General features: G+C 41.5%; 2 protein-coding genes and 1 non-coding gene across 4 annotated transcripts in view; 1 reads left to right on the forward strand and 2 right to left on the reverse strand.

Moving 5' to 3' along the window:
• LOC125892287 (6-phosphofructo-2-kinase/fructose-2,6-bisphosphatase-like) overlaps nucleotides 1-9,472 on the forward strand; it is a 24,312-nt gene extending 14,840 nt beyond the window's left edge. The window contains exons 12-14 of the mRNA XM_049582229.1: nucleotides 672-734; nucleotides 876-940; nucleotides 4,430-9,472. Of these exons, the coding sequence (XP_049438186.1) occupies nucleotides 672-734; nucleotides 876-940; nucleotides 4,430-4,489 (188 nt within the window). The 3' untranslated portion in view covers nucleotides 4,490-9,472. The remainder of the gene's footprint in view (nucleotides 1-671; nucleotides 735-875; nucleotides 941-4,429) is intronic.
• ndnl2 (necdin-like 2) lies at nucleotides 9,378-17,357 on the reverse strand. Of its 2 annotated transcripts, none has more exons than XM_049582201.1 (11): nucleotides 17,253-17,357; nucleotides 16,900-16,963; nucleotides 15,974-16,093; nucleotides 15,806-15,869; nucleotides 15,073-15,152; nucleotides 13,999-14,093; nucleotides 13,761-13,840; nucleotides 12,901-12,943; nucleotides 12,629-12,691; nucleotides 10,821-10,935; nucleotides 9,378-9,771 (listed from the first exon to the last, which is right to left on the reverse strand). In XM_049582201.1, the coding sequence occupies exons 2-11, from the start codon at nucleotides 16,948-16,950 to the stop codon at nucleotides 9,676-9,678; spliced, it is 807 nt and encodes a 268-aa protein (XP_049438158.1). In that variant the 5' UTR covers nucleotides 16,951-16,963; nucleotides 17,253-17,357; the 3' UTR covers nucleotides 9,378-9,675. The 2 variants fall into 2 exon arrangements, with proteins under 2 accessions (XP_049438158.1, XP_049438159.1); XM_049582202.1 differs by having other exon boundaries at nucleotides 16,900-16,959; nucleotides 17,249-17,346.
• LOC125892473 (small nucleolar RNA SNORA11) lies at nucleotides 11,602-11,730 on the reverse strand. Its single transcript, XR_007449755.1, has one exon. It is a non-coding gene; the product is annotated as a small nucleolar RNA SNORA11 (small nucleolar RNA).
• Nucleotides 17,358-17,581: the final 224 nt, after the last annotated feature.

The raw sequence follows: 17,581 nt of genomic DNA on the forward strand, positions 1-17,581 counted from the left end.
ATCGTCCTAAATTTGTTTCAAGTGACTAGTGACATAAAAATAATAGTTAGCATGTTAGCCGTTAGCCTAGATACAGCCGGGGCGCATAGTAGCGTCAGACCTGTTAAAACGTAAGTGAACGGGCAACCTTCAAGTGCAAAGTTAGTCCACTAAACAAGCTTTTTTTCCACAAAGACCGCCTCATATCGTTAGGATAAATGTCAGAGAACATATAGAAAACCACATGTAAACATGTTGTCTTACCTTACCGGTGTGGGCTACCGGCTAACATGCTAACTATTATTTTTATGTCACTAGTCACTTGAAACAAATTTAGGACGATAGGAGACAGGTTGAAATAAACTGAAATTTCCCTTTAACAAGCTAACGGTTGACATTGTATGTATATCTGGGTCCATGAACACCAACGGGTCGGGGCGAAAACAACTGGTGATGCAACCTGGAAATCCTCTGCTGACCAGTGTGGTCTTCAAAGGACGTGGCCGACATAGACCGCATAGCATGGTGTGGCTGAGACACAGCCATAGTGACTGTCGGAACAGATGAGCATGTCGTGTAGTCTGACCCCGGTGTTACACATCCCATCTTTTTAATGCTTACGTCCAGAATCTGCCAGCAAAGGGCCGGCAGACGACTCAGTTAGGATTCTGTTGTTTGTCCCTGTGTGCCAGATGAGCTGCCCTACCTGAAGTGTCCTCTCCACACGGTGCTGAAACTCACTCCAGTCGCCTACGGTCAGTCTCTCACACACTCACAGCTCCACGTGTTGGTCTCCTGTTGGCTTCCTGCTGCTCTGTATCTATTTGTCATTAGATGCTTTTATCACACTCGTTCATGACGACCTCTCTGTGTTACTGTTTGTCTTTGTCTCTCAGGCTGTAAAGTGGAGTCTGTCTTCCTCAACATCGAGGCCGTCAACACGCACAGAGACAAACCAGTGGTGAGTTAAATGTTTTCTTTTGTCGCCACAAACACATGGAGGAGTCATTTTCTCAGAGAGGAGGAAGGATGTTTTTCTCGCCCTTCTTCCTCAGATAATACAAAGGCCAAATTCCAGATGAATCTTGTCACTGACATGGATATTTTGGCCTGCTGGTTACCATGGAAACAGTGCTCATGAACTCACTTCATATCTGCTCCAGTTGCCAGCTGAACTAAATGAGAAGTTTCCAGATGGACTCTTACACTGCAGCAGATAGGAGACGTTTGATGCACTGATGCTCGTGTTGGGTGACTGGGCAAATTTGTTGGTTATCGGCACATTGGCGGTTGAAACAGACGCACACTGACGATGGTGTCGGAGCTGAAAATGTGTCCGTTTCTGTTTATTTTGCCCACATTCAAAAAGTACATTTATCTGTCAGTGCTGGTGCTCTGGTTGGTTTTTGATTTGACGGTCTGCCCCCAAAAAACATCAGAAGCTGAGGGTTTTCCATCTTTCTCAGTCATTCAATTCAATTCAGTTGATTGATTGATTGATTGATTCTTTTCAGTGCCTACATGTACCAGGATGCATTGCGCCCAAGCTGGTTACACTCAACTCCCAAATACTCCCCAAGCTGCAATTTCTTTAAGTTTGACGCAAACATCCACCTGGACTGAAGAATAAACTGATTCAAATTTGCTGGTCAAAGGTCAGTGTGACCTCACGAAACATGATTCTGGCCACAATTCAAGAATTCATACACTAATTATGACAAATGTCTAACAGGATACAATAAGGACATGATGACATTTCATATCAAAAGGTCCAAGGTCAGCTTGACTGTGACATCATTATGTTTTAACGTCATATCTCAGGAACAGAAGGGGAGACATTTGGTCAGATACTGAATTGGTGACTCTAATCTTGAAACTGTGCTGATTGTATAGATCTTCTGTGTGTGAAGCATCCATGTTTTCACTGACATGGATGGAGACTGTCAGAGACACTGGACTAGTGTGGTAACTCTAGCTACTTGTACTCCACCCCCATTTTGTAGTGAAAATGCCTAAAATGACATACCCAAATTAAAATGACTGTAGCTTCTGAACCGCTCTGACTACATGCATGCATGAGGTCTTGCCAGAAAGAAAACTCCCTGAAGTTTCTTGTGAAAGTGTCAGAAACACTCTAGGTGATACAGAGACAGAGTAATGGGCCTCTGAAGTCAGTAAAAAATTGAAGATTTTGCCTAAAATAAAATAAAAAATGTGTTTCAGGATGAATAACTGTCTGTGGCTTCATCTGAGCAGGTAAATGACACTGTGGGGCTGTAGGCACACTATCAATGAACACGTGTTTCAAATTTGAAGCAGACTGCTCAAAGTATGACCATTCTACAGTGTTTTTACCATGACAAGATCCAGGCGGAGCTCCAAATGAAGTGGGTCACTCGGCTTCAAAACAGTACTATCAGTGATCAAACAACACTCAGCCAGCTTCAAACATTGTACCTTATTGAAATCAGGTGTGATTATGATAGCTGATGTTGTTTATGACACAGAAACACCATAAAATATCACCAAATAAAGCCATATGAAACGTGAAAGTTATGATCCCACTTTCTAGATGGTGTATCTCAGCCAAAAATAGTGGTAGGAGTGAGACTCTTACCTTTTATAAACCAGCTAAGTCCCCGCTAACAGCTCCACATAAGATCATGAGTAATCCTTTAACTTTTCCCGTCGAAAAACGGCATGACATGACTTGTCACCACTCATCGTGATTTTAGACTTTGTGTGTTTAGGCTGCTCTGGTGCCAAATACATAATAAATAAAAGAAAAACGATGTTATTTTTGAAAAGTCGAGAGCTTCCTGAATCCGGCAATACCAAACATCACATGGTTTGATGACGTAGTGCACCTGGGAGATACCACTTAACAGAGGAGGAGGGGAGCGAGGACGTTGGCATCCTGGCGGAGTTAGAGAGGTTAAGATCTCTGAGTTTCCAACGTTTCATGACTCATCGTGCACTCTGAACAAATGATACTTTGGGTGAATAGCAGCCACAGCGCTCGTATAAAACTGCACTCCACCTTTTGGGGGTTGTAGTAACAAACAGAGCAACAACGAGAGACACAGGGAGAGATGTGTTTGATATCAGTGGAAAAAGCTTTGTTTTAATTTCCAATGAAATGAAGGTCTGATTCATTCATCTCCTCATCCTCCTCCTGATCTGACAGTGAGGGAGGAGCTCAGCAGCCGACTCTGCTGAAGCTTTGTATCACCCTAAAGTCTTAAGTCCACCGACTTGTTAGCTGTCCAATCAAATGCAAAGGATTTGATTTAAATCCCTCTTGTAACTGTACACCGCCCTTATGTTCAGTGTCCCTAGTTTGGAGTTTATGGCTCATGCTGCAGCCACAAACTCCATCACTACCTGTCTTGTGGCAGTAACTAAATGGATGAGCGATAATTTCTCAAAGTTAAACGAAGACAAAACTGAAATCCTGCTTGTCGGCCCTGAAACAAAAACAGAAATGCTGCTTAGTAATCTGGGGAATTTAACTCCCTGGATTCCATCTGAGGTGACAAGTCTTGGTGTGATCCAAGATTCAGATCTGAGCTTCAAGTCCCACATTAACAAGGTGATGACATCATCATGTTTCCACCTCAGGTACGACCATTTCTAAAAAAGATGCAGAGAAATTGATTCATGTCTTTATTTTAGGCCGACTCGACGACTGTAACGCCCTTTTTACTGGCCTCCCTAATAACTCCACTGACAGACTTCAGCTCATTCATAACTCTGCAGCTGTGAACCAGAACCAAGAGGAGAGAGCACATCAGGCCAGTCTGAGCTGCTCTGTTCTGACTTCCTGTTACATGTACAGTTGATTTTAAGCTCCTCCTCCTTGCATACAAAGCCCTACATGGGCTGGGACCGAGCTACATCACTGACTCCCTTGTTAACTATTTGCCTCCAAGAACACTGCGATCATCTGCTGCTGGTTTACTGGAAGAAGGTCGAGGGTGCAGCCCCAAAGCTATGAACACACCACCTATAGATCTCAGAGAAGCTGCTCGCTAAATATTTTAAAAGAAAGATAAAAAAGTATCTGTTCACTTTAGACTTTAACTCGCTCTGACTCTCCTCACACAGGTCTGAAACTCTCTGTTTACGCTTCACACTGCTGCAAAATCTTACTTGATTTTATGATTTATAGTTTTACAACTCTATGATTTTATGAGTCAGTTCTGTTTTGTCCATTCTGTCTATTTTCATGTGAAGCACTGCCCTTTTTGTAAAGTACTTTGTGCTGCATGTCTTGTATGAAATGTGCCAATCACATTAAGTTTATTATTATCATTATGATTAAGAGGAAATACGTCACAGTACAGAAACTAAGCACAGCAGCCTGTGGTGAATTTTACTGACACATCAGTGTATCAGTATTTTTGTGGATCGTTACAGCCTGACAGTGAAGTATTTGTCTCTTTCTCAGAACGTGGACGTGGACAGAGACCCAGAGCAGGCTTTAGAGACGGTCCCAGAACACATCTAGAGGACTCGGCAGGAAGCTGGTTTAATATCCGACCCCACCTCATGGAAAGTGGCCTTTTTTTAATTTAAGTAGTCGTAGTGTTCATCGGTGTGAAAGAAGAGAGAGAGAGACATTTCTCCCACGTGAGCCTACTTTCATTGTGAATGCACTTTATAACGCAGGGCTCAGGCCACGTGTCTGTGATATGAAGGAGAGGTTTCTTTTACTGTGAAGAATGAACTGCTGAACGCTGCCCGGACGACCAGTCTCACTGTACAGATATTCCTGAACACTATCACCTGCATGTCTCTGTCTCTGTCCGTCTTCTCTTCCTCTCCTCATTACTGATGCATTAATATCTTTAAATCATTCAGTCAGTTCTTAACGTGAACTGGCATGTTGTTCTGAGCCATTTTGCATCATGTTATCTTGCTTCCACAGTCACAGAGAAACATCGTGTGAGAGTCCAAGTGACGGGTAAGAAGCAGAGGGTCTGTTTTTTAACTCGTAGCAGGACGTGGTCACAGTGTTGACTTTTGAGAAATACACTTCTTGCCGAGAGTTAGATGAGAAGATCAAAACCACTCTGATGTTTGCACAGTTAGTACCGTAAAAAATAACTCAGCGGGTAATCAAGGAATGGACGCATACTCTGACTTTATGATCGCTCCAGAGGTCCCCACTTTTTTGTCATCTATTCAGTTCAATTCAGTTTTATTTGTAAAGCCCAATATCACAAACAGCGTTGCCAGGTGTACGATAATTATTGTATTTGTGCGATAATTTGGCCCTCTGTACGATGTACAATCAATAATTCCAAAAAAGGCCAAATGTACGATAATTTGACCATTTCATGAATGTGTGGTTGTAATCAGTATGCCGGAGTTTTTTTTTGTGAGCCCTGAAGGCATCTGTTCCCATGTGACATGTTTCCAGCCAATCGCACTTTGCTTAGCGTGAGATATGGATGACGTTTGTCTCTGAACAATGAGCACGATTGGCTGAATGGTCAACTGTACCGTCAGCGAGAATGAGATTCAAAACGGAAGAAGAAGAGGAAAAACAGAAGCAAGGAAAATGGAAAAAAGTAAACACTAGAGTGATTATATTTGAAATACAAAATACAATAATTTTGAGTCTCTGGTACGATAATCCTACATTTCCCACCTGGCAACGCTGATCACAAATCACAGTCTGCCTCAGAGGCTTTACAGCAGACGTAGTCTCTGTAAACAGAATCTACATTCAGTGAATGTAGAGCCGTCAGTCCCATTTTCATTATGTGATATGTCAAGAAGGCTGACAGGGATATTTTTTATCAAGTTTGGCACAAATGTTCACTTAGACTCAATAATGAACTGATTAAAATTTTGGTGGCCAAAGGTCAGTGCGACCTTGCAACCGTCTCATTCAGGTGAACGGGATATCTCAAGAAAGCCTCGACAGAGTCTCTTTAAATTTGACATAAATGTTTACTTGGACCTCTCAAGAATTTGGGGTAAAGGTCAAGGTCACTGTGATCTTTCTTCTGTCTCGTCCTCATTATCATTAACGTGATACCTCAAGAGGGCCTTGAGGGAGTTTCCTCAAATTTGGCAAAAACGTCCACTGCAGGTAATAATTTGATGGTCAAAAGTCGCTGTGACCTAGCAAAACATGTTTTTGCCTGTAATTCAAGAATTCATATGAAGTGATGGCATTTTATATCAAAAAGGTCAAAGGTCAGCGTCACTGTGACATCATTATAGTCTGCAAAAACACATTTCTGGCCATTACTAAATGTCATATCAGAAGGGGGGGGCAGGCAGGCATTTGGTCAGTGATGAATTGGTTACTCTAATCTTGGAAGATGTGAGTTAAGCATCTATGTTTTTACAGACGGATGTGAACTATACATGCAAGTGAGGCGTACAACTGCAGGGCGGTAATTCTAATTTCATGTTTTAAATTGCGTGTTGTTTACGTCCATGTTTACTAGCTGTTTGTTTTCTTTTATACTGACTTTGTTGACGAATTACTGTACTTCCTCTTGGTGCTACAAATTAAACCAACAGCAGGATGTGAATCGTGAAAACGTTGTTCCGTAGCGCCACTAGTGGTCAAAAACTTCATAGGATACCTTTTGATTAGCAAAGCCTGGGAGAGCAAAAAGAAGTACAGTTTCCTCAGGGGCTCATGTCTTTTAAGAAACCTGTGATTTTTGCACAAAACAAATGAGATATAAAGTGTTAATTTGTGAGCTTTCAAGGTGCTGGTTGGTGGAGTTTGATATATCCAGACAGAGCCAGGCTATCTTTATGCTAAGCTAAGCTAACAGCTTGCTGGGCCGAGCCTCATATTTACCACACAGAAATGACAGTGGATCGATCTTCTCATCAAACTCTCAGCAGGAAAGCAAATAAGTGTATTTCCAAACTATTCCTCAAACTTGAACCAGCCTGTAACACCGAGTCATTTCATGTCACAGGAGGTACATCATATAAGTGTCCACATCACACTGGTGACTGGTTTTTGGGTGGATGTTCGTCACATTGGAAACGGAGAGAGCAGGTCGGCGTAGTCATGGTGTTGACTTTGGTATAAATGCTGGGTGCAAACATCCCACAATCCTTTGAGGGTAAAACTAATGGAACCATTAGGCACTTTAACTGCCCAGATACCATGACGTGCCTCACACGAGTCAAATCAGCAGGATTATTCTATGCACCCTCCGCACACAGACACACACACACTGGAGGCAGACGTACAGTGTGTGTGTGTCTGCAGTGTGTTTTTAACTGACATCAGTCATTTTAATAAGTTACCTAAGGGATCTGGTGCAGTGTGTTAGTGTTTTTTAACAGGTTTACTTGGAGCTTAATTTTTTGGGGCCTGTAGCACAAAGCAATCTGGACTCAGTCTGCCCTCTTTGATTCTGGGTAAATAATATCATGAAGCTGGTTATAAAACAACTCTGTCAGCGTTAGAGGCAAAGTTATTTATTCACTTATTCTTGAGTAGTGAGAAAAAACGTTATTTTTCAGGGTTCTGATTTTTTTTTTAAATAGATTTTAAAAGATCAAGTCTCGACTGTTAAACATTGTTTTGGGTCAACCTCCCGGTGATTTGATTTTTATACCTTCAAGCTGGCGAAAGTCATAGCTGGAGGCATCATGTTTTTTACATTGTCCATCCATTATCTCACAAACACCTTGAGGGAATTTTTTTTTTTTTAATTTGGCAAAAACATCCACTTGGACTCAATGAACTTGGAAGTCAGAGAGCGTCTCAAATCACATAATTCTGTTTGTACACTTTAGTGTTGTACACTATGTACACTTCTTGTGTGGTGCACTTATTTCAACAAGGTACTGTTGTCTCACATCGTGCGCTGCCGTTTGGCCCTTACCAGAAGGGACAAAACGGTGACTTGCAAATGGACGGTGCAGCATTATCGCCAACATTTGACCGCTGTCTCTGCCCACACATAAACCAAACTTATGCCATTACCACTGTAGCTAGCAGCAAGTTAGCTAGCTGGCAAATGTTAAGCTTATGTTACTACTTGCATTATTGTTCGCGGTACCATCAGTACAGACCCAACAAACATGACTGCTTGTGTTCGGCAACAGTTTTGGTACTCAGTGCAAAAAACGTGTAACGCACAGGCGTCTTGTTGTCCCCACTTGCTGTGTCAAAAGTTGAGAAGTTTGTGATGTAGCTTCCACTACGTCACAAAGATGGCAACCGAAGAGTAGTGTCCATCATTCCACACTCAACTTTTAGACCTAGAACTTTGTGCACTAAAAATATTAAGTGTTTTGTACAGAAGTCTGAGATTTGAGACACACTGAAAGGCTGTGTCCTTGCCGCAGCAGCCGCAGCTTCGATTCCAGCCCACGGCCTTTTGCTGCATGTCATCCCTCCTCTCCCTCCCCCTTTTCACACCTGAAATGTCCCATCACATAAAGACAAAAGAGCCACACACACACACACACGCAAAGAATTCAAAAGCTTATTATGACAAAATTCTGATTCTGATGTGTGATGACATTTTATATTCAAAAGGTGAGAGGTCAGCTTCAGCATGACATCATCATGTTTTGCAAAAACACTTTTCTCAGTGTCATATCTCAGGAACAGAAGGGGAGACATTTGGTCAGATACTGAATTATTGTCGGGGGGGTGATGTGTGTAAAGCATCTGTGTTTTCACAGACATGGATGTAAAGTATAACTGTGAGTCGACTGGTTCTCGGAGGCATGAACCACGAGGGGGTTATTCTAGTTTTAAATGGTGGGCTTCAACAAATAAGGCAGTGTGGCGCGTCTTGTGTTTTGCAGCTTATCTTACAAAAAGCGCTCTGTCTGATCGGGACCGAGTGGTGCAGTTACCATGGTGATCTGACGCGTTTAGAAGTGAACCAGCTTCATGATACCCGAGTTAAACCCACACTCAGCCAGCTAACACACTAATCTAATCAGGCTTGGTGCTACAGGCCCCCAGGTGTGTGCTTCTTTCTTTGTGTCACCTGGGGGAGCAATAAAAAACAAAATCTTCTCAGGGGACCTTAATTTAAAAAAAAGAAAAAAAAAGAAAAGGTTGCCAGCACACAGTACAGTGTAAATACTTGCTTGTACTTCTTACCACAGTGTGTGATGAGTATCAGTCAGAAAACTAGGATCTTAACTATCAACCCGTCCTTTGAAACACTTGTTCAGTTCTTAAAGTCAGTGGTAACAAATCCACAGTGTCGAACCAGTGAACTCGTGCTCTTTTCTGTATGTACATGTGCAATGGTGCCTGTGTGTCCTGTTATACGTAGCGAGTGGGATGTAAGAGAGACAAGAACACAGTCCTGTCTAACAGTAATGAGTGTATATGAGAGAAATGAATGAAAAGACAATGTTAATAAATGCAATCACTGATGTAGAATCTAATGTAAAAAAGATTTTATTTTCTGAACTTGAACAAAGAACTGTTATCTTTAAAGTCCAGGCAATAAAATAAAAAATGAATACCTGACTAACTGTGTGTCATATTAAATGTCATTAGACTAAAAGCTAAAGTATGAAGATATGAATTGATAGTTCATACTCCTTGGCTTTGTAACAGTAGATTCATCTTCACTGTACACAAATTAAAAAAAAAAAAAAAATGCAGCTTCTCTCCTCCAGCATCAACAACCAAAATAATTTAAAAAAAAAAAAGTATTCTCAGTAGCAGAGTTATCTTTGGCTGCTGGTGCTGGGCTGTGTGGAGCTGGAGACGGAGTGGGCCTCTCTGTACTGCTGGCTCCAGCTCTGAGGGTCCTGTTCATGAAGCTGACATCAAACACCAAATCTTCATTAGGCACAAATACCAAGTTTACATGAAGCAAAGCAGTCGTTCCCTCCAGGATTCTGTCGGCTGTTTTTAGACTTGTTGCAGCCTGATTTCACAGGTGCTTCTCTAAAGCAGGATTTATACTTTTACGTCCAATGGATATCGCACCTACTGCGTATCCTACACCGTAACCTACGCACTAACATGATGCACACCTCTCCAGAAATGTAACTACACATCACAGCGACACAGACCTCCTGTCTGTCTCTGTAAGCTGAAACCATTTCCCTCAGTGGAAACCAAACTTTTACTTACTGTAATTTCACAGATAAGAAACAATAAATTGTGAAGACAATAAAGCCTCCACAAAAATAGCATTTTAAGTCTTGTGTGTGATTTATCCTGGCTTCATATGAGCAGAGGGAATCTCTGCTAGGCTAGTTTATACAATGTAAAATGCCATAGGCTTGTGCTAATAACGTTAGCATGTTGTATTTGTGGGAAAAATGTGTCCAGATAAAGACAAGTGTTTGTCTGTGAATGCTGCGAGTTATAGTGAAGCTGATTTGTGTTTGAAATTGTCTCTATTAAGCCATGTTTAATGTGTGTTTTGAATAAACTAAGCTTTACAGCTCTTCACAGAAACCTTGACACTGACTAGTGTGGTGTAACTGCAGTGACACAGACACACCACTGCACAAGTATAAATGGTCACAATGGTCTGCATAGAGCTGACACACAAGTACAAATCTGCCTTTAGCTCTGTCACTGTGTCTCTGTGACTGACTCTGATCTCCGGTCCAGCAGCACTCTCCTGATAAACATAGTGAGGAGAATCACACGCTGTGTACAGTCCTACAATTAAATGAGATTTTACCTGTTTTAAATATAAATTTTGGTTAAGTTGCAGTGATTAGCAACACTTTAGGAGGATTGGCTGAATTTGTATCATGTGATGCGACATCCTGGAAGGACTGACCAGCAGTGTGCTCTGTCTGTGATCAGATGAGAGTTGATGTTTTTACTAACATGACACACAGATACTTACTTCACCCATGAACTCCAGGATTTTGGCTTTCGACACTTCAACTTCAGCACGTTGACCCCATCGGAATTCATGCTCCACCGGCTCTGTGTGAGGGATTCGCCCATACTCCAGGTACCTGCACACACACACGCTTACCATTTGTGGCCTAGTGCGAAATATGCTTCTCTGCACATTCATGAACAAGTTTAAATGTGTGTGTGTGTTTTATATATATAACTTTCAAATAATGTATGTAGAAGTAATCCTCCCTGTGAGTGACAACCCTCTGTTACTCTGTTTCCTCAACATGCTAACGTCAGGTAAACATGTAATCTTAGTTGCTGATGTTGTTAATTTCTCCCAAAGTTTGGCTCATATTCCTGCTGGACTGTGTTTAGAAGCATGTTTTATTTTATTTGATTTTTCACATGCATTTGATTTTCATCTGCAGTGACAGTGCAGAGACACTGAAATATAGACGAGCTGGGAACGCTGACCAATCAGAGCGGACTGGGCTTTTTCGGGGGTGGGCGTCTCAGACAGGGTGAGGAAAAATAAGGTGTTTATTGAACATTAAAGTGTGTAAACATGTTCTAGTAGAAACATTAAACTGTGAAGCTGAAAATAAGCAGAACAGGTTCTGTTTGGCTAACTGCTGAATAAAGCTCAGCATCTAAAGAAGCGTACACATGTCTCAGCATGTTTCAGTCTCAGTCAGTGTGTGATGTAGAATTTAAGCAGCGGTTTAAATTGTAAACAGTTAATGTACAACATTATTATTCACTGTGACAGCTGTGTATGAAGATGTTTGGAGTCAGTGCAGGCCCAGCCGCCCTGCTGCTGCAGCTGGTCTCTTCACTCTCCTGTTTCTCTGTGGTGTGGTATAAACCAGAGTCTATGGTCTGACAGACACTGGCTCTGAACACACCAGTGACCCTGGCAGGGGCTTGAACCTGCAACTTTGCGGTCACAGGCCTACTGGATTAGATGACTGAGCTATCGCCTGGATAGACCTGCACGGGCTGGGTATTCACACCTTCAGCAGGAGGGGGAGGGGAGGCACCATCAGTGTGTTTACATGCACAGGTAATCAGGTTACAGTCTATGGTAAACTGATTACTAATTGATCACAGTAGTGGGGGGTTTAAGAAACCTGACTTCAAGAAACAATCAGTATGTTTACAAGATCTGAAGTTACCTGTCCAATAGCATTGAATGTGTAAGAGAAGAAGAAGCCGGTAACAACATGGAGAAATCTACATCCAGAGCCGTGACTTTTTGGACGGACCAAATGTACAGAGCTGTAAAGTTGTCCACCATGGTAGCAGTTAGCTGCTAGCTAACCGTAGCTAACTTGTTTGTCCATTGTTTGGTCTGTGACGTAATAGGTCAACAGGAAAAAGGTCCAACACTAACAAGCTGAAAGGGGGCATATCTCCACCTATCGTAGAGGAGTCGCACATACTTGGCTCAATAAATGGATTCCCCTCCCGTGCTTGTATACTGGGACAAGGACAGTAGGCCAGTTAGATGTCCTCGTCCAGCTGGGACTGTAGCTCCACTTCACTGTTACCATGGAAACAGACTGACAGCTTTCCCTCATGCAAATCAGGATATAGCGTATTGTATCAACACAGTCAAACAAACTAGTAACGGTTCCAACAGAAGGTAAGCTCCATGTATGGAATGAAGGAATTTACACAGGTTGTAAATGTGCCGTCTGACTACCTGCGTAACCAGTTCACCTGTCTGCATGTAAACAAACTGAAAGGAAGTGAAGGCCTTTTTCACACTGAACTGAACAGAAAAGAAAAGTGTTGATTCTTTACCTTTGGCGCACAAACTCGTCTGTGACCACCTTCTTTACATCACCAAAGTCTTCGTGTTTCTCTCTGGAGAGATTTTGCATCGTCACAATAACAGAGAATAAATAAAAAACAAAAACACATCCAAAGTCATTATAATCAGGTGCAAACGACACAAACACATGTATTTAGTTTTTCTAACAAGGTTCCTTCACATTTTCCATTTTAAAATTTCTGACTTTTCTTCTCTTCCATAGTGTGGAGGAACCCTGTTTTAAACACAGCTCTGGTCTTACCCGGGGTCAACACGGAGTTTCTTAAGAGTGTTCCAGATGAGGTCTGCAGCACAAAACACAACCAGACAATTTTTCACATGGGGTGTTTAACACACACACACACACACACACACACACACACTATTACAACAAAATGGAAACAGTGAATGGACTAATAAGGGCTCATTTATGCTCAACATTGGATACCAAGATGGACGGCGCCTTCTGTTCGTGCTCTGCGTTCATTTTGTCTGTATTTGTTTTCTGAAAGCTTACAGATTGTGGGGTGTGGGGGCCAGTGAGATACAACTTTACGACGAAGAATTTCAATAATGACGTAAAGGAAAAAATAAATAAATTATATAGTGAAAAGAATTCTCTGTCCTCATATCACGGTGTATATAACAGCCGCTCAGACTGCCGCCATTTATAATGCTGCCACAGTTAAAAGGTACATTATTAGAAGTTTCTCCACCGTCGCCTCGTTTGTTGTCGTCAGAAACCTTTGACTCCGCTCTCTAGTGCCATCTGTAGGCTGTATTTGCCCCAACATTCAGGACACATGGAGGTATGAGGACAGGGACGTTTACAAAAATCATAAAAAAGAGGTGGCGACACGCACATCCCAAAGAAAATTTCAATTGGGCGCTGGATCAAAAAACTCAAGTGAAGACAATAAAGAAGAAGAAATAGAGCTCCCATTACTTCATTCATGACGTTTTGAGCACGCAGGCTCTTCCTCAGACGTGTTCGAACAGGGACGTTTACAACATTTAAAACGGGCACCTCTGTTTTAGTACATAAAGCGAGTATAAATGAGCCGTCAGACTGCTGAACAGATGCCTGTTTGGAGGGAACGATCGTTGAAAGCTTTCACTCACTTTCTCTGACAACGCCTCCTTTCATGAAAATAACACTCAGGATCACAAACAGCAGACCCATCTTTGGATTGGTGGGGCTACTACACACACACACACACACACGAAAACAAAAGGTTTTTCAACAAGTAAGTTCGACAATGGTGTAAACAGTTAATACCAAATACTGAGATAATTGTAATTGATTGATGCAGTAACGTTAGTAACAGAGATATATAAATATATGTCTGCAGACACTCACTTGATCGGTGAGGCCCCCTCGACCGTCTCCAGCTTATTGATGAGTATGTACATGTGATTTTTGGCGTCAATTTCAACCATTTTAAGGCCAAAAACCTGTTTCAAACAGTAAAAAAAAAAAAAGCACTGTGACTGTTTAGTTTTAAGGTGAAATTTATACACATTAATTTTATTTATAACAAAACTGTGAAGTCATCAGCAAATTACAAAGTTTTGTAAATGTTTCTTGTTTATTAACTCTAAATTATTCTATGAGCTATCCTATTTGATTTATAGTAATGTTTGGGCAAATATGTACTGCAAAAATCTGCAGCAAGTCATTTGCTGCAAAAACAATTTTTAAGATTGGAGACTTTCTCCAATTTTAATGAGGTTTCATTGTTATGGAAACTGACCCATATCCCAATATCACAAATCACAATTTGCTTCACAGGGCTTTACAGCATACAACATCGCTCTGTCCTTAGGACCCTCACAGCGCATCATCATTTAGCAGTTTCTTAATTTGTAATTCCCAAATTCATTCATATAATACGAGACAGGTTCATCAGCTCCACCTTCTTCTTTACAAAACCAAACATGGTCAGTCCTTCCTCAGATATCATGGTGCACAGATTTGAAACACCAAAGTACATTTTGTCAAGAGCTCTTTATCCTTAAAAAAAATTAAATGGAAATTATCTTTAAATTTAATATGATGTCAAATTATCTCGACTTCTTTTTTCTCTGCACTATGTTCTCATTGTTTGTTTTTTATTGGATTATTTCTCGCTGCCTGCTCAGCGTGCTTCCTGCTGTCATTTATCTTTTGTTGTATTTTTCTGTATAATGTTAGTTCAGTTCTTTTGTCTACTTTTCTCCCTTTTTTGTCGTCGTCTTTTTTCTCCTTATGTTGAGGGCAGGTCTGTTTGTATAAACCTGGTGCTTCTTGACCTCTCCTGCCACATTTCTTATTTGTTAGTATTTGGATTGTATGCTTTTATATGTGTGCAAACAAAATAATCTGACATATTTATATATTTCTTTATGTTAAGCTGATGAAGCATCGCCACTGATCCTCTCAGTCTGAACAGACCTGGTCAAAAGTACGTGACGCTCTCTTCATGATCTCAGGGTAGATGTTTCTGTACTCTTTCACCACGTGTTTCACGAGGTCTGAAAAGACAAAGAAGAGAAATGATTATTGACGTAGTCTGACTCACTGGATGTAGACTGTGGCTGTTTAGGCCGGCACTGTTCCTCCCCTCCTCTCCTCTATCTGTGTGTTACTGTCCAATCCCCTTCTCTACAGCAAACAAAAACAACAACTATAATAAGCTCTGAATCCGAGACAGCATCACAACTATTTTTGCAATTTGCACTTGCTCCTGCAATTTCTGGACAGAAAAAAAACTGTGCCTGTAAACAGTGCAACACGAATCACAATTTTAAAGAGCTGCCGTGAAATCAGACAATCCCAAAACAGCCCAGGACATCACGGGAGAAGTGAAATACAAGTGAGCAAGAGCAGAGCATCAAGGCAGAATGATAATGCGTGCTTACAGACGTTTCTCTTGTGTTGACACGGTGCTGTGGAGATAAGTCTGACTACGCTCGACTATTATTCATGAATGAAAACATAAGTTGCACTATTTATTTTATATTTGTGTGTCTTACGGTTCCTTTACCAACAAAAACCCTGGTCTTAGATCACATTATGAGACACGTCCACCAGTTGCCAATTCAAAGGTTTCGCCTCAAGTCACACCGTGTGACAGGTGATAAACTTGTGTCTGTTGTTACTGCAGAGTGTGTATCTGCAGATGTACCTGCTCTGCGCACAGGAATCTTCTTTTGGTCCCTCACCAAGAAGTACTGCACCACCTCAGCTGTCTGCAGGACATGAACAAGGTGTGTGAATAAAACATTTCAAAAGGAAAAAAGATCAGTTTTGTAATTATTTAAAAAACAAAATCACTTGAATGTGTGTCTGTTACCTTCTGGTCCACCTGTGCAGGTGTGAGCTTCTCCAGCCCTCTCTGGACCTGTGTCGTACTCGGCTGAGTGAAGGTTGTGTCATCATCATCATCCAGAGACACTACGGGGCCCGAATGCCTCTGCATGCAAAACACTTGAGCTGAAATCATTGTCAAACAGTCCAACACAACCTCATGGTCATGATCATTAACAGAAGGTATAATACTCAGCATCCTGTTGCCCTGACAGACAACTCAGATGAACTGTGTCCACCCCAAATGGCTTTTGTACTTATAGAGCGGGGACTGTTTTTCTGTGTTGTATGTGATAGTTAACGGACCATCTTTGGTTTTTAAACTGTTGCTCAAACAAAACAGGCAATATTAAGGTGTCACATAATTTTGGAACATAAAACAGCAAACTTCACTGAAAACTACTAACTACTCAGTCCAGCACAGTGCATGATGGGAAATGTGGGCGTCCCCACATTATACAGTCAACACTCTAAAGTGAAACGGGTGATCATGAACTGAATGGGGATTCACTGAGATAGGTTGGCGTGTGTCAAATAATCATTTTTAGACAATAAAAGTAGTTATTTTTTTAAACCTTATTTTTAATATTTGGAACTAAATTAAACACGTGAATTCATGCTTGGTCACATGACGAGAATAACGTCTGAAACACGGGATGTAAGTGCTACCTGTGCGAATATGTACTGTGTTTTAGGATTCTTTGACATGCAGCTACACTAACAGTTAGCCTGCCATGGAGCATGCTAATTCAGCAGTTACCATGGTTACTGAGCTGGGATTCATATGAGCCACGGTAATGGGATGGATCTCTCACATAAACTAACGAGACCTATTAAAATAAAGCAGGCTTTCCTTTATCCGCCGCCACAGATCGCCCCTACAGTCTCCTGCCATCAGCAGTGCAGACTCACCTTACTCTGAGAGGAGCTCTGTGTGTTGGACAGCCTCTTTCTCTGCGTCATGGCGACACGCTGCCTGATAAACACAATCAGATATAACCACGGTCAGCTCAGGCTCAGCTCTGTGGGCTTCATTCAGCTTCAAAACAAACCAAGAACAGCAACTGCAGCTGGGATTAAACGGGACCGGAGGACACGGAAGTAACAACCGTTAATGCTAAAGTAACGTTAGCTTCGGTAACTTTGGAGCTAATTAGCTGCTTTAAATCAAAACGTACTAAATCAACATTCACTTCTCTGTTTCCGCAGACTGCACTAACGCTGTCAGAGTAGTAAAGACCGGCTCAGTGTGAATATCCACTTACTTTGCTTTAATACAAACTCCTCTGCCGTTTCTAAACTGTCAAATTCCCGCTGGTGCGGTTTTGAGTCGCCTGTTGATGACGTAAAACGGGCGCGATGCTGTTTTTCTTCTTTTTCTTTGGTTTTTGAGGCGGTTGACATTCACAACGTTGTATTACCGCCATCTACTGGACTTAAACTAAAGCCTCCAATATGAAAATACATTTTATTCATGTCGTACCTTTTAAACACAGTTACACAATGCTTTACGATAAACCTAAACACATTTAGAACACAGGGAGAGTGAAACAAACTAAAATGTCATTAAATGTCACCGAAGTAAAAGATAAAA

Source organism: Epinephelus fuscoguttatus, linkage group LG7 (assembly GCF_011397635.1).
Source record: "Epinephelus fuscoguttatus linkage group LG7, E.fuscoguttatus.final_Chr_v1".
NCBI lineage: Eukaryota > Metazoa > Chordata > Actinopteri > Perciformes > Serranidae > Epinephelus > Epinephelus fuscoguttatus.

What these genes read in the sequence shown, in the direction of transcription:
- ndnl2 (XM_049582201.1), bottom strand. Translation starts at nt 16,950, where the DNA reads ATGACGCAGAGAAAGAGGCTGTCCAACACACAGAGCTCCTCTCAGAGT. An exon ending in CTGCACAGGTGGACCAGAAG is followed by an intron (nt 15,870 to 15,973) that starts GTAACAGACACA and finishes CATGTCCTGCAG; the next exon opens with ACAGCTGAGGTGGTGCAGTA. An exon ending in CGTCACGTACTTTTGACCAG is followed by an intron (nt 14,094 to 15,072) that starts GTCTGTTCAGAC and finishes TGTTTGAAACAG; the next exon opens with GTTTTTGGCCTTAAAATGGT.